The sequence below is a fragment of the Phoca vitulina genome, unplaced genomic scaffold (assembly GCF_004348235.1).
Source record: "Phoca vitulina isolate PV1807 unplaced genomic scaffold, GSC_HSeal_1.0 scaffold33, whole genome shotgun sequence".
Taxonomy (NCBI): Eukaryota; Metazoa; Chordata; class Mammalia; order Carnivora; family Phocidae; genus Phoca; species Phoca vitulina.
Window position 1 is genome coordinate 7,855,984 of NW_022589736.1, and position 26,528 is coordinate 7,882,511.

Genomic DNA, 26,528 nt, shown 5'->3' on the forward strand with positions numbered 1-26,528 from the left:
TACCATCCATGAAGATTTCTTTTATAGGTTCCTCCTGATGTGCTCTTCTGAATTTCTAGTCTAACAGTTTTTAATTGGACCCAGTTCCCCCACCTCCATCTAAAAAATGTACTCACCCACTGTGCACATGTGTGCGTATGTGTGTGTGTGTGTGTGTGTGTGTGTGTGTGTGTCTGTGGGTGTGGGTAGTTAGCTTGGTAGTACCATGGGTTTAGCTCCATGCCACCAAAATCTTAAATCTGTGTTTGTGGGGTGCTTTACTCTATGTTAACATAGATGGGAAAATACTTAGAGATGGAGGGTGGGGTGGAACGAGGAGGAATGATCATAAAACATGCCACTCTAGAAATATTTAACAGTAGACCAGAGCACATAGTCCCATAAAAATACTAGACTCTGCTCTATGATAAAGTGTTCCTTCCTTCTGAGGAAGCCTGGATTGACCACGGACCTTTGGACCTCTCAGGTAATGTTACATCATTGGTGACTGGACAGTCTCCATTCAGCCACAAATCAGTGACACCAGAGGACAGGAGAGACAAGAAGTCCTCAGAGGGAAAGGCTAGGCAAAGACTGGATTTAGCTGGTACGAGTGTATTTAACTGGTTTTTCCTTACTTACCCCTTTCCTTCCTTATGCCAAGTTTGCTCTTTGATGGGCCTGGAGGAACTTGTGAGATCACAGAGTCAAGCTCTCAGCCTTGGCCCCTACCATGGGTTATTCTGAAACTTTGGAAGGGAGGGAGAATCTAAGAACCCTTACCTCACCCCAAACACCACACCTACAGTTACTTCCAAGACCAGTCTGTTTTTGGGGGGGATTGCAAAGACGTCTTGCACACAACCATATTTGTCTTTTTGTACCTGACTATTTCACTTTAGAATATTGTCCTTAGCATAATCCATATATGCTACAAATATTACATAATTTCCTTTCTTTTAAAGGCTGAATAATATTCCATTGTTATGTATATACCATATTTTGATTATCCATCATTCATTTGTTGACAGACACTTGGATTGATAACGTGCTTTAGCTCTTGTGAACAAGGCTGCTATGACCATGGATGTACAGATACCTCTCTGAGACCCTACTTTCAAATCGTTCTGGTTTGAAATGGAATTGCTGGATCATAGGGTGATTCTATTTTTAACTTTTTGAGGAACTGCCATACTGTTTTCCACAGTGGCTGTGCCAGTTTGCACTCCCACCAACAGTGCACAAGGCTCCTTTCCTCTACATTCTCTTGTTTTTGTTGTTGTTGACAGTACTCATCTTACTGGGTATGAGATGTATCTCATTGCAGTTTTGACTTGCATCCCCCTAGTGATTAGAATCTTTCCATGTACTTGCCGCCACTTTTATGTCTTCTCTGGGGAAATACCTATTCAAGTTCTTTGCCCATTTTTGAATTGGGCTGTTTGGTTTTGGTTGTTGCTGAGTTTTAGGGGTTTTCTATACATTCTGGATGTTAATCCTTTATCAGCTATACGATTTGCAGATATTTTCTCCCATTCTGTGGCTTGATTTTAATTCTCTGGATGGGGTCTTTTGGTGCACAAAATTTTAAAATTTTCATGAAGTCCAATTTGTCTATTCTTTTCTTTTGTTTCCTGTGCCTTTGGTGTCATATCCAGGAAATCACTGCAAATCCAATGTCATGGAGCTTTAGTCCTATGTTTTCTTCTAAGAGTTTTATTTTTTTTAGGTCTTATATTTAGGTCTTTTATCCATCTTGTGTTAATTTTTGTATTTGGTATTATGTAACATACCAATTTCACTATTTTGCACGTGGATGTCCAGTTTCCCCAGCACTGTTTGTTAAAAAGACTGTCCTTTCCCACTTGAATGGTCTTGACACCCTTGTCAAAAATCATTTTGCCATATATGTGGTGGTTTATTTCTGGGCTTTCCATTCTATTTCATTAATTTGTATGTCTGTCTTGATGCCCATACCACACTGTTGTGATTACTGTAGCTTTGTAGTAAGTTTTGAAATCAGCGTGTCAGTCCTCCACTTTTGTTTTTCAAGATTGTTTTGGCTATTTGGAGTACCTTGTGATTCCCTATGAATTTTTGGATGGGTTTTTCTATTTCTGCAAAAGACATCATTGGGATTTTGATAGGAATTGCATTCAATCTGTAGATCACTTTGGGTAGTATTGACATTTTAATAACATTAAATCTTTCAATCCATGACCATGGGATGTGTTTCCATTTATTTGTGTCTTCTTTCATTTCTTTTAGGGGTGCTTAGTAGTTTTCATTGTAGAGGTCTTTCAGCTTCTTGGTTAAGTGTATTCCCAGTTATTTTATTATTTTTGATGCTATTGAAAATGGAATTGTTTTTGTAATCTTCTTTCAGATTGTTCACTGTTAGTGTATAGAAATGCAACTGATTTTTGTATGTTGACTTTGTATCCTGCTACTTTACTGAATTCATGTATTAGTTCTAACAGTTTTTTTGTGGAATTTTAAAGTTTCCTACATATAAGATCATACCATCTACAAACAGAGGTAATTTTATTTCTTCCTTTCCAACTTGGATGCCTTTTATTTCTTTTCCTTGCCTAACTGCTGTGGAACTTTCAGTGCTATGTTGAGTAGACGTGGTCAAAGCAGGCATCCTTGCCTTGTACCTCATCTTAGAGGAAAAATTTTCAGTCTTTCACCACCGAATATAATGTTCACTGTGGGTTTTTATGTGTGGCTTTTATTATGTTGATGAAATTTCCTTCTATTCCTAGTATTTTGAGTGTTTTATTTTTTCATATATATATATATATATATATATATATATATATATATATATATCACATCTTCTTTATCCATTCATCTGTTGATGGACATCTAGGCTCTTTCCATAGTTTGGCTCTTGTGGACATTGCTGCTATAAACATTGGGGTGCATGTGCCCCTTCGGATCACTACATTTGAATCTTTGGGGTAAATACCCAGTAGTGCAATTGCTATTTTAAACTTTTTGAGGAACCTCCATACTGTTTTCCAGAGTGGCTGCACCAGCCTGCATTCCCACCAACAGTGTAGGAGGGTTCCCCTTTCTCCGCATCCTCACCAACATCTTCGTTTCCTGACTTGTTAATTTTAGCCATTCTCACTGGTGTGAGGTGATATCTCATTGAGGTTTTGATTTGGATTTCCCTGATGCCGAGTGATGTTGAGCACTTTTTCATGTGTCTGTTGGCCATTTGGATGTCTTCTTTGCAGAAATGTCTGTTCATGTCTTCTGCCCATTTCTTGATTGGATTCTTTGTTCTTTGGGTGTTGAGTTTGATAAGTTCTTTATAGATTTTGGATACTAGCCCTTTATCTGATATGTCATTTACAAATATCTTCTCCCATTCTGTCAGTTGTCTTTTGGTTTTGTTGACTGTTTCCTTTGCTGTGCAAAAGCTTTTTATCTTGATGAAGTCCCAGTAGTTCATTTTTGCCCTTGCCTCCCTTGCCTTCAGTGATGTTTCTAGGAAGAAGTTGCTGCAGCTGAGGTCGAAGAGGTTGCTGCCTGTGTTCTCCTCAAGGATTTTGATGGATTCCTGTCTCACATTGAGGTCTTTCACCCATTTTGAGTCTATTTTTGTGTGTGGTGTAAGGAAATGGTCCAGTTTCATTCTTCTGCATGTGGCTGTCCAATTTTCCCAACACCATTTGTTGAAGAGACTTTTTTCCATTAGACATTCTTTCCTGCTTTGTTGAAGATTAGTTGACCATAGAGTTGAGGGTCTCTCTATTCTGTTCCATTGATCTATGTGTCTGTTTTTGTGCCAGTACCATACTGTCTTGATGATTACAGCTTTGTAATAGAGCTTGAAGTCCGGAATTGTGATGCCACTGGCTTTGCTTTTCTTTTTCAACATTCCTCTAGCTATTCGGGGTCTTTTCTGGTTCCAGACAAATTTTAGGATTATTTGTTCCATTTCTTTGAAAAAAATTGATGGTATTTTGATAGGGGTTGCATTAAATGTGTAGATTGCTCTATGTAGCATAGATATTTTTACAATCCATGAGCATGGAACGTTTTCCCATTTCTTTGTATCATCCTCAATTTCTTTCATGAGTTTTCTATAGTTTTCTGAGTACAGATCCTTTGCCTCTTTGGTTAGATTTATTCCTAGGTATCTTATGGTTTTTGGTGCAATTATAAATGGGATCGACTCCTTAATTTCTCTTTCTTCTGTCTTGTTGTTGGTGTATAGAAATGCAACTGATTTCTGTGCATTGATTTTATATCCTGCCACTTTACTGAATTCCTGTATGTGTTCTAGCAATTTTGGGGTGGACTCTTTTGGGTTTTCCACATAAAGTATCATATCATCTGCAAAAAGTGAGAGTTTCACTTCTTCTTTGCCAATTCTGATGCCTTTTATTTCTTTTTGTTGTCTGATTGCTGAGGCTAGGACTTCTAGTACTATGTTGAACAGCAGTGGTGATAGTGGACATCCCTGCCATGTTCCTGACCGTAGGGGGAAAGCTCTCAGTTTTTCCCCATTGAGTATAATATTCGCTGTGGGTTTTTCATGGATGGCTTTTATGATATTGAGGTATGTACCCTCTATCCCTACACTGTGAAGAGTTTTAATCAAGAAAGGATGCTATACTTTGTCAAATGCTTTTTCTGCATCTATTGAGAGGATCATATGGTTCTTGTTCTTTCTTTTATTAATGTATTGTATCACATTAATTGATTTGCGGATGTTGAACCAGGCTTGCAGCCCAGGAATAAATCCCACTTGGTCATGGTGAATAATCCTTTTAATGTACTGTTGGATCCTATTGGCTAGTATTTGGTGAGAATTTTTGCATCCATGTTCACCAGGGATATCAGTCTGTAGTTCTCCTTTTTGATGGGGTCTCTGTCTGGCTTTGGGGTCAAGGTAATGCTGGCCTCATAAAATGAATTTGGAAGTTTTCCTTCCATTTCTATTCTTTGAAACAGCTTCAGAAGAATAGGTATTAATTCTTCTTGAAATGTTTGGTAGAATTCCCCTGGGAAGCCATCTGGCCCTGGGCTCTTGTTTGTTGGGAGATTTTTAATTACTGCTTCAATTTCCTTACTGGTTATGGGTCTGTTCAGGTTTTCTATTTCTTCCTGGTTCAGTTTTGGTAGTTGATACGTCTCTAGGAATGCATCTGTTTCTTCCAGATTTTCTAATTTGCCGGCATATAGTTGCTCATAATATATTCTTGTAATTGTTTGTATTTCTTTGGTGTTCGTTGTGATCTCTCCTCTTTCATTCATGATTTTATTTATTTGGGTCCTTTCTTTCTTCTTTTTGATAAGTCTGGCCAAGGGTTTATCAATCTTATTAATTCTTTCAAAGAACCACCTCCTAGTTTCGTTGATCTGTTCTACTGTTCTTTTGGTTTCTATTTCATTGATTTCTGCTCTGGTCTTTATTTCTCTTCTCCTGCTGGGTTTAGGCTTTATTTGCTGTTCTTTCTCCAGCTCCTTTAGGTGTAGATTAGGTTGTGTATTTAAAACCTTTCTTGTTTCTTGAGAAAGGCTTGTATTGCTATATACTTTCCTCTTAGGACTGCCTTTGCTGCATCCCAAAGATTTTGAACAGTTGTGTTTTCATTTTCATTTGTTTCCATGAATTTTAAAAATTCTTCTTTAATTTCCTGGTTGACCCATTCATTCTTTAGTAGGCTGCTCTTTAGCCTCCATATATTTGAGTTCTTTCCAACTTTCCTTTTGTGATTGAGTTCTAGTTTCAAAGCATTGTGGTCCAAAAATAGGCAGGGAATGATCCCAATCTTTTGGTACCAGTTGAGACCTGATTTGTGACCCAGGATGTGATCTATTCTGGAGAATGTTCCATGTGCACTAGAAAAGAATGTGTATCTGTTGCTTTGGGATGGAATGTTCTGTGAAGTCCATCTGGTCCAGTGTGTCATTTAAAGTCTTTATTTCCTTGTTGATCTTTTGCTTAGATGATCTGTCCATTTGAATGAGGGGGGTGTTAGAGTCCCCTACTATTATTGTATTGTTGTCGATGTGTTTCTTTGATTTTGTTATTAACTGGCTTATATAATTGGCTGCTCCCATGTTAGGGGCATAGATATTTACAATTGTTAGATCTTCTTGTTGGATAGACCCTTTAAGTATGATGTAGTGTCCTTCCTCATCTCTTACTACAGTCTTTGGTTTAAAATCTAATTTGTCTGATATAAGGATTGCCACCCCAGCTTTCTTTTGGTGTCCATTAGCATGGTAAATGGCTTTCCACCCCCTCACTTTAAATCTGGAGGTGTCTTTGCATCTAAAATGAGTCTCTTGCAGACAGCATATTGATGGGTCTTGTTTTTTTATCCAGTCGATAGGCTGTGTCTTTTGATTGGGGCATTTAGCCCATTTACATTCACTGTAACTATTGAAAGATATGAATTTAGTGCCATTGTATTCCCTGTAGGGTGACTATTACTGTATTTTGTCTCTGTTCCTTTCTGGTCTATGTTACTTTTAGGCTTTTTCTTTGCTTAGAGGACCCCTTTCAGTATTTCTTGTAGGGCTGGTTTGGTGTTCGCAAATTCTTTTTGTTTGTCCTGGAAGCTTTTTATCTCTCCTTCTATTTTCGATGAAAGCCTAGCTGGAGATAGCATTCTTGGCTGCATATTTTTTTCATTTAGTGCTCTGAATATATCATGCCAATCCTTTCTGCCCTGCCAGATCTCTGTGGATAGGTCTGCTGCCAATCTAATGTTTCTACCATTGTAGGTTACAGACCTCTTGTCCCGAGCTGCTTTCAGGATTTTCTCTTTGTCTCTGAGATTTGTGAGTTTTACTATTAGATGTCGGGGTGTTGACCTATTTTTATTGATTTTGAGGGGGGTTCTCTGTGCCTTCTGGATTTTGATGCCTGTTTCCTTCCCCAAATTAGGGAAGTTCTGTGCTATAATTTGCTCCAGTGTACCTTCTCCCCGCCCCCCCCCCCTTCTTCTTCTTCTTCTTCTGGGATCCCAAGTATTCTAGTGTTGTTTTGCCTTATGGTATCATTTATCTCTCGAATTCTCCCCTCATGATCCAGTAGTTGTTTATCTCTCTTTTTCTCAGCTTCTTTATTCTCCATCATTTAGTCTTCTATATCACTAATTCTTTCTTCTGCCTCATTTATCCTAGCGTTTAGAGCCTCCATTTTTGATTGCATCTCATTAATAGCCTTTTTGATTCTGACTTGGTTAGATTTTAGTTCTTTTATTTCTCCAGAAAGGGATTCTCTAGTATCTTCTATACTTTTTTCAAGCCCAGCTCGTACCTTTATAATCGTCATTCTGAACTCTAGTTCCAACATCTTACTAATGTCTGTATTGATTAGGTCCCCAGCAGTTGGTACTGCCTCTTGTTCTTTTTTTTTGAGGTGAGCTTTTCCGTCTTGTCATTTTATCCAGAGGAGAATAGATGAACGAGAGAACAAAATGCTAAAAAAATGCTAAAAGGGTAACATCGACCCCAGGAAAATATACACTAAACAAATTAGAAGAGACCCGAAACGGGGCGGGGGCGGGGGGAGGGAAGGAACAGGAAAAAAAAAAGAATATGATCAGGCTGCTGAATATAATAGAGCCATTCACTAGATTTTGGGTGTAGTTTGGTCTGTTAGAAGAAATTGCCTCCCAATATTTTAAAGAAAGAAAAACTTATATATATACACAAAAATAAGGTAAATATGATGAAGGGATGGAATATGACTGTAAAGATGAAAATTAAAAAAGATTTTTAAAAAGGAATTGGTAAGATAAGTTGGTTGAAAAAAGAATGAAAAAAATATAGAAAAAAAAAGAGAGAATGTAATCAGGCGGGAGACTAGGACAACGTCCTACACTAGATTTAGGGTGTATTTTGATCTGTTATAAGAAACTGTATCCCAAAATTTTAAAGAAAGAAAAACATATATATACAAAAAAGGTTAAATACAATGAAGAGATAGACTATTACTGTAAAAATGAAAAATTAAAAAAGATTTTAAAAAAGGAATTGATAAGATGTTGGTTGAAAAAGGAGGGAAGAAAAATTCAACTAAAAAAATAGAAAAAGAGAAAAATAAAGAAAATTAAAAATATTAACTTTGAAAGACTAAAGAGTCATGGGGAAAAAGCCATGAATTCTATGTGCAGTATTCCCCTAGCGCTGGGGTTTTGCTGTTCTCATTGGTTGGTAAACTTGGTCTTGGCTGGCTGTTCTTGCTGATCTTCTGGGGGAGGGGCCTGTTGCCGTGGTTCCCAAATGTCTTTGCTGGAGGCGGAATTGCCCCGCCCTTGTCGGGGGCAGGCTAAGTAATCTGCTCGGGTTTGCTCTTGGGAGCTTTTGTTCTCTGTAAGCTTTCCGTGCAGCTTTGGAGGACAAGAGTGAAAATGGCGGCCTCCCAATCTCTGCCCGGGAGGAGCTGAGAACTCGGGGCCCGCTCCTCAGTGAGCCCCCAGAGAAAAGCAGTCAGTCACTCCCGTCTCCTGGTCTCCGGCTGCACTCCGTGCTCACCTGGCCTGTGACCAAGTGTTTCTATCTCTGGCACCTGACCCCGTGTGGAGTCTCCAAACCCAGCAGATCCCTGCGATGCGTTCCTGTGCTGCTCCTCCCGGGGGAGGAAGGGGAGTCTCCCCGGACTTGCAGCTTCTTGGGTCCCTACTGGAAGAGCAGTGGCCCAGCTGTGTCCCAGATCACGGTTTATGGCAACCCCGAGCTGAGAGCCCACTCCTCGGCTCCGTCTCTGCAGCCGGCTTCCCCGCTCCGATACCTGGGAGCTCTGCCGCACTCAGGCACCCCTGGTCTTTCTGTGACCCCGAGGGTCCTGAGACCCACTGACCCAGAGAGGGTTCCACCCCCCGCTTAGCCACTGGAGCGACATCCCTCAGCGGTGCAGACTTCTAAAAGTTCTGATTTTGTGCTCCGCTGCTCTATCACTTGCCGGTATCGGCTGACGGAAGCCCCCCCACCGCCGTCTATCTTCCCGAATATTGCCTCGGATTCACTTCTCTGCACGCACATCCTACCTTCCAGAAAGTGGTTGCTTTTCTGTTCAGAGAGTTGCTGCTGTTCTTTTCTTCGATCTCCTGTTGAGTTTGTAGGTGTTCAGAATGGTTTGATTAACTATCTAGCTGAATTCCTGGGACCAGACGAAATTTAGGTCTCCTACTCCTCTGCCATCTTGCTCCTCCCCCCAATTTTGTGAATTTTCTAGTTTTCCTTCTGTTATTGATTTCTAACTTCATCCTACTGTGATCAGATTAGATACTTTGTATGTCTTCTTAAATCTATTGAGACTTAATGTGTGGCCTAACATATGGTCCATCCTGGAAAATGTCCCATGGATTAAGAATATATATTTTGGTGGTCCGTTATTCGATACATAAATGTTTATAAATGTTATATCTTCTTGCTATATCAAATATATATAATGTCATTTTTTGTCTCTAAACTTTATTGATTTAAAGTCTATTTTGCCTGATATTAGTTAGTATAGCCATCCCTACTCTCTTTTGGTTACTATTTTCATGGAATATCTATTTGCATCTTTTCACTTTTAATCTATTTGTGTCTTAGGATCTTCAGTTTGTCTCTTGTAGACAGCATATAATCAGGTCAATGTGTGTGTGTGTGTGTGTGTGTGTGTGTGTGTCTTTGCCAGTCTCTGTTTTTCCATTAAAGAGTTTAATCCATTTACATTTAAAGTAATTACTGGTAAGGAGGGACTTCTGTCATTTTGCTCTTTGTTTTCTACATGCCTTAGAGCTTTTTTTGCCCCTCATTTTCTGCATTACTGTCCTTTTTTATGTTTAGTCAGTTTGATGTCATGAAATGTTTAAATTTCTTAATTTCTTTTATTTATATTCTATAGCTATTTTATTTGTGGTTGCCATGGAGATTACATTTAATATCCTAAACTTATCATGCTCTAATTTGGATTCATGCTCTAAGTTAGATTCACCAACTTAACTTCAATGACATAAAAATTCTGCTCTTTTATAGCTCTGTCACAAAATCACATCTTTATACATTGTGTGTCCCAAAACATAAGCTAATAATTCTTCAAAACGCATTAGTCTTTTAAATTATGTAGAAAACAAGATTTGGAGTTACAAACCAAAGTTACACTAATGTTACCTTTTATACTAATTTTTTTCTTTAAATATATTAGTCTCTTAAATCATGTAGAAAACAAAAATTACAGTTACAAACCATTGTTCAGTAATACCAGCTTCAATAATTGCCCATGAATTTACCTTTATTGAGATTTTTATTTCTCCATTCAGCTTCAAGCTATGTGCTAGTGTCCTTCTGTTTTGCCTTTCAGGACTCTGAGCATATATTGTAGGTCAGGGTCAGTGTAGTGGACTCCCTCAGCTTTTGCTTATCTGAGAATGTCCTAATTTCACCTGACTTTTGAAGGACAGTTTTTCTGGATATAGGATTCTCAGTTGGCAGTTCTTTTCTTTTAGCACTGTGAATATATTGGCCTGCTGCCTTCTGGCCTCCAAAGTTTTTGATGAGAAATATACTGATAATCTTATTGGGGAATTCCTTGTATATGATGATTTGCTTCTCTCTTGCTGCTTTCAAGATTCTCTCTTTGGCTCTGGCTTCTGAAAGTTTGATTCTATTGTGTCTTGGTGAAGGTCTCTGAGTTCATCTTACTTGAAGTTAATTGAGTTTCTTGGAGATTTATATTCATGTCTTCTATCAAATTCGGGAAATTTACCACCTTTATTTCTTCAAATATTCTCTCTGCTCCTTTCTGTCTTACTTCTTCTTTTAAGACTCACACAATGTTGGTCTCTTGATGGTGTCCCATAGTCCTTTTAGGCTCTGTTTACCTTTTTTCAATTTTTTTTCTTTGTTTCTCAGACTTGATCATTTCTGTGGTTTCCATCTTCATATTTATTAATTCTTTCTTCTACCTGTTCAAATCTGCCTTTGAATCTCTCTAGTGAAATTGTCATTTGAGTTATTGTACTTTTCAGCTCCAGAATTTGTTTTTGGTTTCTTTTTAGATGTTCCCTCTCTTTATTAATATTTTCATTTTGTTCATACTTCATTTTCTTTGACTTTCTCCACATCTTCCTTTAGTTCTTTGAGGATCTTTAAGACAGATGTTTTAAGTCTTTGTCTAGTATATCTGCCATCTGGTCTTTTTCAGGGACAATTTCTGTTGATTTATTTCTTTCTTTTGACTGGGTCATACTTTCCTGTTTCTTTCTATGATTTGTGATTTTTTTTTTTTTTTTATTGAAAACTGAACATTTGAATCTAATAGTGTGGTAACTCTGGAAACCAGTTTTGCCCATATCTCAGGGTTTGCTGTTGTTTATTTATTTATTCTTTTGATTGTTGCAGGCTGTCACTGTGCCAGGGGTCAGCCTGAGTTATAATCTTAAGGTCTTCTCAGGTCCTTTCTAAACTTTTCTCTGAGCTTGCATGGTCACTTTCTATTTTTCCCTGAATATGCAGTTGTTTATGAATGTCTTAGTCTTTAATGTCTGGCTCCCAAAAGGAGGGAATAGGAAAAAAGAACGGGGAGGGGGAAGGGTGCTGGCTCTCTAAATTCCCCTGGAATTCACTTCAACTGGTTTGGGAGGGGCTTGCAGCAACCGGGAGAGTTGCAGCAAAATGGCTTCCCACCTCTTTGGCAGCACATTTGTGATCAGAAGCACCCATCAGCAATACAGCACAGATCCCTGGTATTTATAGGACAGGGTCCTTTTTGCCCTACCCTGACTCCTGCAAGCTGTGTGCAGGCTTCTCCAGGAACACACACACAGCTGCCTGCCATGTGGCTGGGGGTGGCTGATGGGTGTAAGGAGCTGAAACTGACCACCATTTACCTTTCATTTACCTTGCATTTACCTTGCAACCTGGAAGTTGCAAGCTTTCAGTATATTCCAGAGTTCCAAAATAGTTCTATCAGACAGATTCTGCCAATGCAACTATTGTCTAGGTGAGTAAACAGAGTCTTGATACTTCCTACTCTACCATCTTCCCAGAATCCTACTTCACCCTACTGTTTTGAATAAATGTTTCCTTGGGTATACAATTCCAGCAGATGGTTTTTGTCCTCAGCACTTTGATGCTTTGTAGCTTTTAATGTTGGTGTTTTACTAAAAAGCCCACTGTGTGTCTAATTCTTGTTTCTTTGTTAGCAATTTGTAAGCAATTTGTCTTTTCTCTCAGGATACTTAAGATCTTCTCTGTTTTGGTGCTCTGCAGTGGTTCTTGGTATGGGTTTCTTTTTGTTTATCTCTCTGCTTATTTAAGTTTCTTTCAAAAAGTTTTATGATTTTCTACATAGGGAGTGATGTATCTGTTGATTTATTCCTAGGTAATTAATTTGGGGCAGGAAGGTGTGCTTTGTAAATGTCATCTTTTAAAAATATATATTATCGAAATGAAATGCTTTTTGCAGGTACAGAGAAAGAATATTGATTCTTGAATATTTTTTTTTTTTTTTTTTTAAAGATTTTATTTATTCATTTGAGACAGAGAGAATGAGAGAGAGAGAGAGCACATGAGAGGGGTGAGGGTCATAGGGAGAAGCAGGCTCCCCGCCGAGCAGGGAGCCCGATGCGGGACTCGATCCAGGGACTCCAGGATCATGACCCGAGCCGAAGGCAGTCGCCTAACCAACTGAGCCACCCAGGCGCCCTGATTCTTGAATATTGACTTTTAATTTAGCAATCTAGCTCAATCCTTAATAATTTATCTGCAAATTATTATGATGGAATAACAGTCATATGTCTGAGAATAATGAGAGCTTGAAAAGTTCTTTTCCAACCTATATAATGTTTGTTTTTCTTGTCTTACTATATTGGTTGGGCCTTCTTGTTGAAGAAGAGGGGTTATAGTGTGAAACTTTGTCTTGTTGCTGTTTTGAAAGGGAATCTTCAGGTTTATCTATTCTATTTCTTCTTGAGTTAGTTTTGGTAAATTGTTTTTTGTTTGTTTGTTTATTTTTAGAGGGGGGAGGGGCAGAGGGAGAGGGAAAGAGAATCTTAAGCAGGCTCCACGCTGGGTGTGGAGCCCAGTGCGGATTTGATCATGACCTGAGTGGAAATCAAGAGTTGGACACTTAACCACCCAGGCATCCCAGTAAATTGTTTGTTTGTTTTTAAATAAGGATTTGTCATCTATACTTTCAAACTTATTTGTATGAAAGTATTTTAAATGTTTTATTTATATCCTCTTTTACATGCCTAATATTGTTTGTTTATGCATTCTCTTTTATTCTCGATTAATTCTCCTAGAGGTTTGTTCATTTTAGTAGATTTTTCAAAGAACCAACTTTTAGATTTGTTGCATCTCTCTAATGTACATCTGTTTTCAGTATTGTTAATATCTGTTTTTATCCTTATTTTTTTGCTCCTACTTCTATTCGACCTATTCTGCTTTTTTTTTTTTTTAAAGATTTTATTTATTTATTTGAGAGAGAGAGAATGAGAGAGAGAGAGAGCATGAGAGTGGGGAGGGTCAGAGGGAGAAGCAGACTCCCCGCCGAGCAGGGAGCCCGATGCGGGACTCGATCCAGGGACTCCAGGATCATGACCTGAGCCGAAGGCAGTCGCTTAACCAACTGAGCCACCCAGGCGCCCTATTCTGCTTTTTTAAAAAAGATTTTATTTATTTATTTGACACAGAGAGTGAGAGCACGAGTGTGGGGGAGGAGGGGCACAGGGAGAGGGAGAAGCAGACTTCCCACTGAGCAAGAAGCCCAATGCAGGACTCGATCCCAGGACCCTGGGATCATGACCTGAGCCAAAGGCAAATGCTTGACCAACTGAGCTGCTCAGGCACTACCCCTATTGTGTTTTCTTATAATATCTATAGTTGGATGCTTAGCTCATAATGTGAGGCTTTCCTTCTTTTCTTTTCTTTTTTTTTAAAGATTTTATTTATTTGACAGAGAGAAAGACAGCCAGAGAGGGAACACAAGCAGGGGGAGTGGGAGAGGGAGAAGCAGGCTTACCGCTGAGCGGGGAGCCCGATGCGGGGCTCGATCCCAGGACCCTGGGGCCATGACCTGAGCCGAAGGCAGACGCTTAACGACTGAGCCACCCAGGCGCCCCGAGGCTTTCCTTCTTTTCTTTTTTTTTTTTTTAATTTTTTTATTGTTATGTTAATCCCCATACATTACATGATTAGTTTTAGATATAGTGTTCCATGATTCATTGTTCGTGCATAACACCCAGTGCTCCATGCAGAACGTGCCCTCCTCAATACCCATCACCAGGCTAACCCATCCTCCCACCCCCCTCCCCTCTAGAACCCTCAGTTTGTTTTTCAGAGTCCATCGTCTCTCATGGTTCTTCTCCTCCTCCGATTTCCCCCCCTTCATTCTTCCGGCTTTCCTTATTTTCTAACGTAGATACTCAATGCTCTAAGTTTCCAGAAGATGGTGTTTGGTGCTTTTGTTTTGCTTTGTCCCAGTTAATTTTCTAGTTATTTATTTTTTTTCTGACTTGTATTCCTTGTGGTCAGAGAAGTTGGTCTATATAACTATCATTTGAAATGTATCGAGGCCAATTTTATGGCCTGGCAACATATAGTCGGTTTTTATAAATGTTTTCTGTGTGTTTGAAATGAATCTGCGTTATTCAGTTGTTAGACAATTTGATCAAGCTTGTTAATTGTTTTCACAACTTTTGTATTCTTACTGATTTATTTTCACATTTGATCCATCAAATACTTAGAGAGGTATGTTAAAAATTTCCATTATGATTGTATACTTGTTAATATATATTATATATATATTATAATAGTTCTGACCATTTTTGACTCATATATTTTGAGGCTGTGCTTTAGAATTGTTACCATTCCGTGTTAAGCAACCTATCTCCATGTGGTGATTATACTAACCTCTTTGACATGTGTCCTTAATAACGTGGAGAAGGTAACTGATATCCACAGCCTTCTCCCCAGCAATACAAGAACCTTAGAGATGCTTTAATGCCATTACCTGTTATTATTTTCTCTTCCTTTGAGTCTTTATTTCACTATCTTTCTTAAATGACAGTTTTGTGCAGCATAGAATTCTGCATTAGCAGGTAGTTATACCTTCTTTCCATATTCCACTGCTGTTGTTGAGGATTTAGCCATCACTCAAATTTGCATGCCTTTGTTGATTTTTTTTTTTTTTTTTTTAGAATTAGCCAGTGAAGCCATCTGGGTCTGGAATTTTTTGTTGGAGTTGTTTTAAACTACAAGTTTAACTCTCTAAGATATAAGATGACTCAGGTTATTCCTGAATGGGCTTTCATATTTGTATTTCAATGACTTTGTCCATTTTACCTAAGTTGTCATATTTACAGCCATAAAGCTTTTCATAATAAAACTTTATGACCCATCGGATATTTGTAGAATCTGCAGTGATGTTCCTTTTCCTTCCCAATGTTTCATTCCCAGTGTAGTTCATGTTTATTCATTTTTCTTCTTGATCAGTCTGGCTAGAGATTTACACTGTTATTGATCTATTGAAATAACCAGCCTTTAGTTTAACTGATATTATCTATTGTTTTTCTGCATTCAATTTCATTGATTTCTGCTTTTATCATTATCATTTCCTTCCTTCTGCTCAGGGTTAATTTGTTCATTGTTGTCTGGTTTCTTCAGGTAGAAGCTTAGATCACTGACTTGAGACTTTTCTTCTTTTCTAATACAAGCACTTAATATGATTAATTTCTTTCTAAAATATCTTTTAACTGAGTTCCACAAATTGTAACTTATTTAAATGTATTTTATTATCATTTTCAACTAAAAATATTTTCTATTTTCCCACAGGTTATTTATAAGTGTTTTGTTGAATTTTGACATACCTGAGGATTTTCCAGATATTTTTCTGTTAAGTCATTCTAATTTAATTCCATTACATATTCTATGTAATTTCAATGATTTGGAATTTGTTGAGGTTTGCTTTAGGGCCCACAGTATATGGTCTCTCTTGGTGAATGTTCCATATGTATTTGAAAAGAATGTGTCATAAGGGTCTTTTGTAAATGCCACTTAGATTAAAGTTTTGATCTTCTATATATTTACTGGGGTTTTTTTCTATTAGTTTTTTTTTATTACTGAAGGAATAGTGTTAAAGTCTCTAACTATAATCCTAGATTTGTATTTTACTTCCTTCAATTCTATCAGATTTGCTTTATGAATTTTGAAGCTACATTGTGTAGGTGCAAACACAATTAGGGTTTCTATGTCTTCTTGGTGAATTAACCCCTGTATTATGTAATGTCCCTCTTTATCCCTGGTAATATTCCTTCTTCTGATGTCTACTTTGTTTGCTATTAATACAAATACTCCAGATTTCTTCTGATTATTGTTTGCACGGTATATCTTTTCCCATCCTTTTTCTTTGGACCTATCTTTGCCTGTATATTCAAAGTTGTTATTTTGTAGTCAGCATATAGTGGAGCTTTTTTTTTTTTAATTTAATTGAAGAATCTCTGTTTTTTAATTGGTGTGGTGAGATCACTTGTATTTAATGTAATTATCGATGTGGCTGGATTTAAGCCTACCATTTTGCTATTTTCTATTTGTTCCATCTGATCATTGTTCATTTTTCCTCTTTCCTGACTGTTTTTGGATTGACTATTATTTATTATCCCATTTTATCTTCACCATTGGCTTATTTTATGTATCACTTTAAATTATTTTTAGTGGTTTCACTAAGGTACACAGTATACATCTTTATTTTATCAAAGGCTACCTTCAAATAATATTACAGCACCTCACATATAGTTAAGAACTCTACCAATGCATACTTAGAATTTCTCCCTCCCATTTTTTTGCTGTCATACATTTTACTTTTACATATTCTATAAATGCAATACTTTGCTATTTTTGCTTTAGACAGTCAAATATTTTTTAGAGTGATTTAAAAGAACAATTATATTTTATTTACTTCCATTTTAACTATTTCCAAAGAGTTTTTCTTTTTAGAGATCCAAGTTTCTGTTTAGGATTATATTCCTTTTGCCTAAAGAATTTTTTTAAATGTTTCGTAAAGCGTAAGTCTGCTGGTGTTGAATCCTTTCACTTTTTGTTTGTCAGAGAGTCTTTATTTTGCTTTCAGTTTTCGAAAGATAACTGGTTATCCTGGTTATAGAATTCTGGCTTGACAGGTTTGTTTTGTTTTGTTTTGTTTTAGCATTTTAAAGATGTTGATCCATTTTCTTATGGCTTGAATACTTTCTGATAAGAAGTCTGCTCTAATTCTTATCTTCATTCTTCTGTGTGTAATGTATCTTTATCCACTTTATCACAGTTTTTCTTCATCTTTGCTTTTCAGTGGTTTGAATACAATGTGTTTAGATGTGAGGGTGTTTTGGATGGGAGAGAGGTGGGCATTTATCCTGCTTGATGTTCTCTGAGCTTCCTGGATCTGTGACTTAATATCTTTTATAAATCTGGGGACATTCTCAACTATTATCTCTTCAAGTATTTCTTCTGCTCCATTCTCTTTTGTTTCTGGAATTCTGGTTACACATATATTAGACCATTTTCTGTTGTCCTATAGCTCTTGGATACTTTGTCTCACATTTTTTTTCTCTCTCACTTTTTCTCTTTGTGTTTCTATTAGAGTAATTTCTACTGACCTATATTCAAGTTTATTGATTCTTTCCTTTCTTCATCTCTATTATTGTTTGTTTGGTTTCTTTTTAATTTCTAACATTTCCATTTGACACTTTCTTATGGTTTCCACCTCTCAGCTGAAATTCCCCATTTGTTCAGAAATACCGTCCATCCTTTCCACCAGAGCCTTTACCAGGTTATTGATATTTATTTTAACTTCCAGTCTCATAATTCTGATTTGTGGGTCATCTCTGAATCTTGTTTATTGCTTTGCCCTTTGATAATGGGATTGTGTTGTTGTGTTTTTGTGTATCACGTAATTTTTGATTGAATGCTGGACTATGTGTGTAGAACTGAGGTAAAATACTATTTATGCCTGAAAATGGGAAAACTTCTTTGGCTAGACTGACAGAGTGGGGGAATTGAGTCAGTCTAGTCAGTTGTTGAATTGGGTTTGGATTTTGTTGTGCTAAGTTCGCCTTCAGAACACCACTGGCTTCAAATTCCTCTGGTGTTATCTTGTGCTTAGGGTGGGTGCTGGAGGGCCAGAGGGTTTCTCTGTGTTCCTAATCCACCCTCATCTTTCAGTCCTTCTCTATGTATCTAAACCCCAAGAGGTTATGTCCACACTCTTGCCCACCACACCCTCCGCGGCTGACGGCTATGCTTGTTACTTGGTGCTTGCTTGCCTGGAGTCAGGAGAAGTTTTCTGTTGTCCTAGTCTTGCCAGTCTTAGGCAGGCCCTGTGTGTCTGGCTCCTGGGGTTGGAGCTTTCAGTTATATTGCTCCTTACTTCCTTGCAGTCACCTTCTCCCCTGCATCTTTACAGGTTTTGTGTAGGAAAAAGCTTCTTTCCCCTTATCCCATAGTAGTGGACCTCCAGTGGTGTTGGTATAGGATCCTGAGCCAGGACCAAGTATGAGTGGGTTGATTTCTGAACTTGCTATTCTGTTCCATTGATATATTTGTCTGTTTGTTAATCTTGACACAGTACTGCACTGTCTTGGTGGTTGTAGCTTTCTAATAAATCTTTGTTAATCAATTCCAAAGTTGAGTTTGGTCCCTTACTGAATTTTAGAATCAGTATATCAGTTTCTGCCAAAAAAAAAAAAAAAAATCCTGTTGAAAGTTTAATTGAAATTGCATTAAATCTACAGATCAAGTTGGGGAAGAAGTGACATCTTAATAATATTGAATCTTCTCAATATCTATAAACAGTATCTCTCTCAATTTATTAAAATCTTCAGTAATTTATCTGAGAAATGTTTTATAGTTTTTGGTTACTGGTTTTGTACTTTTTTTGTCAGATGTATTCCTAAATATTTCCTTTTTTTATGTCAACACAAATGGTGTTTTTTCAAATTTTTCAATTTCTAACTGCTTGTTGCTAGTATTTTATATATTGATATTTGTAAGTTAAGCGTGTATTCTGCAATTTTGCCAAACTCACTTATTCTAAGAGCATTTTTGTGGATTCCGTAGGATTATCTATGGAGATGATCATGTCATGAGATTATTTGAGTATATTTCATGATTTCATTTTATACACTTTGTTGGCTTACTAACTGTCATTCTTTTGATTATATGATTTTGGTGGTTGCTTTAGGGCTCATGGTAAATGTCTTTACCTCATCACAGTTCACCTTCAAGTGACATTATACCGCTTCACATATACAGTATAAGAAGAACCTTAAGCACTATCCTTCCGTTTCTCTTCTCACAGCCTTTGTGTTATTGTTGTCATACATTTTGCTTCTATGTATATTATAAACACCAAAATAGATTATTTTTTTGCTTTAAATAGTTGATACATATTTTCTTGGGTCTGGATTTTAATAGATATTTGCTCTATATTATTCATCATTTCTGGGTGTTTTGTAGCAAGAGGATTTTTCAGAATATCTACTCTGTCATTCTGCTGAAAAAGGAAATCTACTAGTGGTCTAGTAGATTGTGAACAGGCCTCGAAGAAAGATAATAATTGATATATGAATGCACAAGGATATCAATATACTAAAGCCAGCCCCGTCAGCCACATGGTGGCCCATTATTTACCCTACAAAGCTGGACTCTCTCATAAGGACACTGGAGATAATACATTTGATTGTATCAATAACCTTTCTTTCTAGAGACCCCCGTCACATCTTTAGACACTTCAATTATAATTTCTCTATATATTTTCTCATAACATTATTCCTTAGATATTCCACGTAAGCAAGTGTTGTCTTATTTACAATATTGTGAGCTCTTTGGAGGTGGTGACTGTATCTCAGAGTTCTCTGGTGCTCCCACAGCGCTAAGCCTGGTATGTGATAGGTACCTTCTGGGGTTAGCGGCTTGTGAATATACAGAGAGGAGTGGATGAAATAATGTAAATAGTTGTAAACTTACGGTTCTGGGATTTTAGAAACTCTTAAGTAGCCAAAACAAACAAACCCATATACAAGTCCCAGTGATCATAAATGAAGTCACCAAAATAGTGTGTAGGCCACACCTTTCTCTACTTTGCAGATCTTGTGAGTCAGACTTCTTTATCAGATCGGCTTACACAGTCTAATATAGTAAATATCCTTGGCCTAGTCTCATACCCAGAGTTCAAAAGGTATCGTGTTAGCATGCCCCTCCCATTCTTTGAGGAGAGTCAGAATCCATTCCAATACTTTTTTTCTCTTATTCTACCATGTATATGTCTACAGCACGCTAAGTGTGGTAGGAAGTATCAGATGTAATTTCCCCTTCAAGAAGCTCACTGTGACACTGATGCATCGAAAACATAAAGGCCTCTGTGATCACAGCAATCCATTTTCCTTCATTATTTTTCTAGCTGAAATGCCAACCAAGCCAACAAGTTCATTTCCTTTGGCACTCACCGTAAGTACGCGCTCTACGCAGGTCATTATCTTTAACTCATCAATTCTGTTCTTTCTCTCTCAGGCTCCCTAACTGAAATTCCCTGCCCCCATTTTGTGTGGTAGATGAATTCATCTTGGTTGGGGTCTTTAAATATTGTTTTATGAGGGCTTGGAACAGTTGAGTGGCTATAGGCTGAAGAGCAAACAAAAGGGAAAGAATAAAATACACTCTATGCTTGTAAAACTCAAGAGGAAATCTGCCCCCTCCTCTCTTCCTTATTGAGACTGTCTCAGTCCAAGATTTCATCACCATTTACAGGAACTGTTGCAAAAGTCTCGAGCTTGACTGCCTGCCTCCAGACCCTCTTGCCTACAGTTTACTCTTCACATTCTTTACAAGAGTAATCTTTCCACCATGCTGGTCCAGGTAATGTCCCTCCTGCCCAGAGACCTTCAGTGGCTCCATACTGCTCAGAAGAAAATCAAGTCTTTCCCAGTAGAAAACATTCAAATAACATCAATCATGCGTAATGAGTAGCAGGGATATGACTCTAAATATATATACTAGGGGATTTTATACATTTATTTACGTAGTTACACACTATTTAGTAAAATCAATTTGGCAAAAGTGCTTTAGCCCAAAACAAGTTAGTTGAAGTGATGATTTGATTGAAAAAGAATATCCCCAGAAGCATTTCTGCCATCTTTTTTTTGACTTTGAGGAGTTTTCCCTTGCCCTTTTTGCTCTCTATAGCTTATTTTCATCCAGTTGTTCCTACTCTGTGCTTTTTAGAACATCAAACATTTTGAAACAACCTAAATATCCAGCCTACACACAGCTCTAGCAATAAGAGTCACCAAATTGTAAACAAATTGTAAAATGTATGCACAAATGCTATATATGGTACTTTATAGTTCTAGAACCCTAAATTGGTTCCAATTTGCAAAATTTATAGTCATGAAAACATTGCCAAACAAGATCTGCTGTAATTAGTTAAAAATGGTTCTGAAAAGGGCGCCTGGGTGGCTCAGTCGTTAAGCTTCTGCCTTCGGCTCAGGTCATGATCCCGGGGTCCTGGGATCGAGGCCCGCATCGGGCTCCCTGCTCCGCGGGAAGCCTGCTTCTCCCTCTCCCACTCCCCCGGCTTGTGTTCCCTCTCTCGCTCTCTCTCTGTCTGTCAAATAAATAAATTAAAAAAAAAAAAAAATGGTTCTGAAAAAATCCCCAAATTCTATAACTTTTTTTGAGCTACTTCTTTTGTAGTTTTATTTTCTTTTTACAAAGCCAATTTAAATTATGACAGAAAAATAAGAAAAGGCAGACAACTACACACACACACACACACAAACACACACATGCATACAACCTATGGTGTCTCCCTACTCAGTGATAGCTACTTCTAGATCTTCTAGTAAAAACTGAATAATATGATGCATATTATTTGAAAGAACTGCATTTAATTTATGCAGTCCTCCACTGTTGAACATCTAGGTTGAGTTCAATAAATCCCATATTTTGTGCATTTAAGTTTTTATGACTTTTTTTGCTGTGAGTAGCAGCACAAAACAATAATAACTAGATAAAATTGATCTGAAATAGAAAATGAAAGGTTTGGGCAAAACTCCCCAGAATTCTGAAAAATGGTTTTAAAAATGTTTAAAGACACAAAAGTTGTAAAACCCCAAAGCATACTAATACCTGTACAACAGAACGCAAGTTGGTGAGAGGTATTTATCTTCAAACAAATCCTCATCTTTAGCTGCTTTTGGGAAATCGTCTGCAGCCTTTCAGGTTGTGAGGATCTTTAAGAAGTAAATTACTTCTTGCCCAAGATGATGGGTTTCCCCTCCTAAAATGCCTTTTGACTAAGAACAGATAACAGCAATTTGCTGCATCTGTTAGCATGGCAAACTAGCAGGAACATATCTGAGACTATATTATTTGTTCCACTGGTGATAAGGAATGGGCTTCTCTCTATAATTTCTGATCAGGATCATAGCACCAAGTAGCAAATTTAATAATTTGTATCCACTTCCCTTCCAAGCTCATTTAAAAACATTAGGTGCAGTCTCTTCTGTTAGCCCTCTGTTCATCGTTACCCTAATACTACATTGTCTTGATTACTGTAACCTTATAATAAGTCTTAAAATCAGAATGTTATTTCTCCAACTTAGAGAAAGTTGTTTTTCAAAGTTGTTTTGGCTATACTGGGTCTTATGCATTTCCATGCGAATTTTGGAATCAGTTTGTTAATTTTTGCAAGAAAGCTTGTGGAATTTGGACTTGGGGGTGGAATATGGTTACCTTAGCAATAGTGATTTGTCCAGCCCATGAGCATTGTATATGTCTCCATTTGTTTAGGTCTGCTTTAATTTCTCTCAGCAGTGGTTTGTGGTTTTTAGTGTACAGGTCTTTCTCATCTTTTGTCAGATTTATCCATAAGTGGTTCATACTTTTTGATGCTATTGCAAAAGTTGCATATATTTTTAAGTTTCAACCAATTGCTCATTGATAATGGATAGAAATATAATTGGTTTTCATGGACTGATGTTTTGTCTACGGTGACCAACACTTATATGAACATCTGATGTTCAAAATAGGTGTAAGAGCAATTCTGCTGAAATCATGTTTTCAACAAATAGTGCTGGGACAATTGGATATCCATATGCAAAAAACCCCGAAACCAAGCCAATATGGAACTTTCAATCCACACTTTATATTATATAAAAAATTAATTCAAAATGATTCACAGACAGAAATGTAAATTCTTAAAGCTATAAAACATCTAGAAGAAAACATTTGTGACCTTGAGTTAGGCAAAGATTTCTTAGAGATGACACTGAAAGTGTAATACATAAAAGAAATAAACTGAACTTAATCAAAGTTAAAATTTTCTGTTCTTCATCAGACACTGTTAAGAGAATGAAAAGACAAGCCACAGGCTCTGAGAAAATATTTGCAAATCGTATCTGATAAAGGTTTTGTATCCCAAATATATAAAGAACTCTTGAAACTCAATAATAATTCAACAGCTGAGTTTTTAAAAGGGCAAAAGGTATAACCAGACGCTTTAACAAAGAAGATGTATTTGATGGCAAATAAGCACATGAAAAGATGCTCAACATCATTGGTTATTAGGAAAATGCAAATTAAAAACTCTGAGAAGAAAATACGAGAGTCCACTACACACCTATTAGAATGGGTACAAATAAAGAGATTGACCAACCACACACACACACACACACACACAGAGTTTGGTAAATATAGGAGGTGATGAATGTGTTAACCTTATTGTGGCAATCATTTCACAATATGTACATATACTAAATCATCATGTTGTACACCTTAAGCTTACACAATGTTATATGTCAATTATATCTCAATAAAGCTGAAAAAAATTTTTCAAGGAAAAAAAAGAAAGACTGGCCCTACCAAGTGCTGACGAGGATGTGAAGGAATTGGAACTCACACACCACTGGTGGGAATATAAAAATTAAACACACACATGTCATATGATTCAGCCATTCTGTTCCCACTGTCTCTACCCAAAAGAAATGGAAGCCTGTGTCCACACAAAACCGACATGTGAATGTTCATAACAGCTTTAAGTGTAACAGCCCCAAACCAGAAACAACCCAGACGTCCAGTAACAACCGAGTTGGATGAACAAAATGGTGTGATACCCATGCAATGAAATACTTCTCAGCAATAAAAAGGAATGAACTATTGATACAGATTACAAGATGGAGGGAGAATTCTCAGAGCAATTACTATGACTGAAAGTAGCCAGACAAGAAAGAGTACATTTTGTATGACTTCATTTATATAACATTCTAGAAATGACAGCAAGTCAAAAGTGACCAAAATCCCATGGTGGTGGCCTGGGGATAGGGCTGGGTGGGAGGTAAGGGTTACGCAGGACAAGAGGAAATTTTTGGTAGTGATGATTATATTTACCTTCATGATCATGATGTTTTCATGAGTGTATACATTTACCTCTAAACATATCAAATCATGTAATTAAATGTATGAAGTTTATTATCTATTGTATCTCACTAAACCTGTTCAAGAAACACTGAGAAACACCAGGAGCCGCAGAATGGCAGCAGTACCTTTGTGAGGTCAAAAACGAGGCTGTGGGTGGTGAGCTTTGGAGGTCTTGCCTGCAGAGTTCTCTGCACTTGCTGGGCTCTAACTAAAGCTGCATCTCACTTTCACACTGTTCTGGTCGAGTTGCCCCAGTCGGCTAGCTACTGGGCACACTGGCTAGGGAGATGAGAGGAACCGACCAGGTCACCAACATAAGTCAGATTCTCAGATGGGGTGGAGGGGGGGGAATCCATAGTCTCAAGAAAATAAAACTTCATGAAACCCTGCAGAGCTACAGGGTTCACACCAAGCCAGCAAGCGGCAACTGTGGGTGGATACCTCTGATCAAGTACTCTAGGTAGATAGATTGGCCCGACTGGATGCAAATTATTGGGAGTCTTGCCTTAAAACACGCACACACATACAGATCATGGGATTAACTAACTCTTGGAGAATCTATGAATGGGCTTTAATGGGTCCCTGGCCCCCAAATTAGATGCATGTGCATTCATGCATTTTTCTGGGGAGAGGGTTCCTGGCTTTCATCGGACCCTCAGATTGCTCCCTGACTATAAGAAGCGCCAACAAGGATAAAGCCAGACCATCTATCCTTTCTTCTCCTTCCTCTCTAGCTCCCCGGAATGAAAACCTATGAGTCACTCATTCGGTTCTTCTGCGGAGATTACATCTATGCGACCTACGTTCATCTGGAATACACCGAGCCACCACTGGCTTTATTTCTTCCCCCTTTGCCTGACTGCGCGTACTCCAGGCAGCCCCCCACTCCCGCGCCCTTCCACGCCCTTCCACGGTTTCCTGCTGCTTAAGAAGTTGGAGTGGTTTCCAGGTCCCTCGGGAGTGCAACTTGCCCAACACGTTTTTTCTCCTCAGCGAGCCAGTCTCTACCCCATCCCGCCGCCACCCATTTGTATTATTCGCTTTCGTTTGAGGGTAGAGAGCAGGTCGCTTTCCTCGGACCCCTGTGGGCACTGCGCGCGGTGCAGCGTCTGCACAGCTTTCCTCGTGGGGCTCGGAGAACCGCCTCCACGCATTTCTCTCAATTGCTGGGAAACTCCCACCCGGAGCCCCCACTGCAAACCCCGCGCCTTCCCTTCGCCTCGGACATCGGGAAGACGTGGAACTCAAAGCCTGGCCACACGTCTCCCTTCCCTGGGTGACCCCGCAAGCTGCGGTGGGTCGGCTCCCGGCGCTGCTCTCCCCACCGCTGCCTCCACGTGTCCCCGCGCGCGGGCGCAGCGCCCAGTCCCTTCTTCCCCACCCGCGCAGCGCCCGTTCCTGGGCTCCGAGTCGCGGCCGCGGTAGGTGGGGCGCTCGCTGCCACCCGCCTGGGGCGCCCCGGCCGCCTCCCGCCGCTCCGCGCCCCACCGCCGCGCCGCGCCCCGACGCCCCCCTGCCGCGCCAGGGGAGCACGCCTCTCCCTACCCGGCGTCGCCGGCCCGAGCGTCAGCAGCAGCTGCAGCAGCGACAGCAGCGCGGGAAGGGCGCTGACCCTGCAGCCAGACCTCCGCCGCCCGGCCATGGCCCGAGCTGGGCCCTGGGCTAGCAGCGGCCCGGACGCCCCGCCGGCCGCGCGGGCAGATGCCCGACCGTCCCGGAGGTGGTGCTGGGCGCAGCTCCCGGGACCGGCTGCCCCGCGAGTCGCGTTCGCTTTCGCTTTTGCTTTAGCCCCCGGAGGGCTGGGGAGAGGTGAGAAGCAGTGACAGATCTGTGACTCAGCATCCCCACCCCCTCCTCTCGAAAAAGCCCTGGCCGCCGCCGTGCCCCCCGCGCAGCCTCCCGCGTCCCCGGAGCGCTGCTGGCTGCGCGGAGCGGGGACCCTGACCGGCACCTGCAGAGGCCTGGGGTCCTCCCCCTCCTCTTCTCTCCTCGGCCCTGGGGACCCCAGAAGTAAGTCCATTTGGTCCTGTGTCCTGTCGCAGAGGGAGTCGGCCCATCGGGAAGCAAACTCTTACCAGTGAGCACGGCCGGTGGGCGTTCACACCTGCTTTCTG

At 39.2% G+C, this 26,528-nt stretch overlaps 2 protein-coding genes across 6 annotated transcripts in view; one reads left to right on the top strand and one right to left on the bottom strand.

The window, feature by feature from the left end:
* Positions 1-26,197, bottom strand: part of IL15RA (interleukin 15 receptor subunit alpha) — a 57,560-nt gene extending 31,363 nt beyond the window's left edge. For all 4 annotated transcript variants that reach the window (XM_032425898.1, XM_032425899.1, XM_032425896.1 and 1 more), the window contains exon 1: positions 25,960-26,197. In XM_032425898.1, the coding sequence (XP_032281789.1) occupies positions 25,960-26,056 (97 nt within the window). In that variant the 5' untranslated portion in view covers positions 26,057-26,197. The remainder of the gene's footprint in view (positions 1-25,959) is intronic.
* Positions 1-26,528, top strand: part of FBH1 (F-box DNA helicase 1) — a 150,729-nt gene that overhangs the window by 90,195 nt on the left and 34,006 nt on the right. Inside the window, exon 22 of one of the 2 annotated variants that reach the window (XR_004301968.1) lies at positions 25,149-25,283. The exons of the other annotated variant lie outside the window; for it this stretch is intronic. The gene's annotated coding sequence lies outside the window, so the exon portion shown is untranslated. Of the gene's footprint in view, positions 1-25,148; positions 25,284-26,528 lie in introns of those variants that run through there. 2 annotated transcript variants of the gene reach the window in all.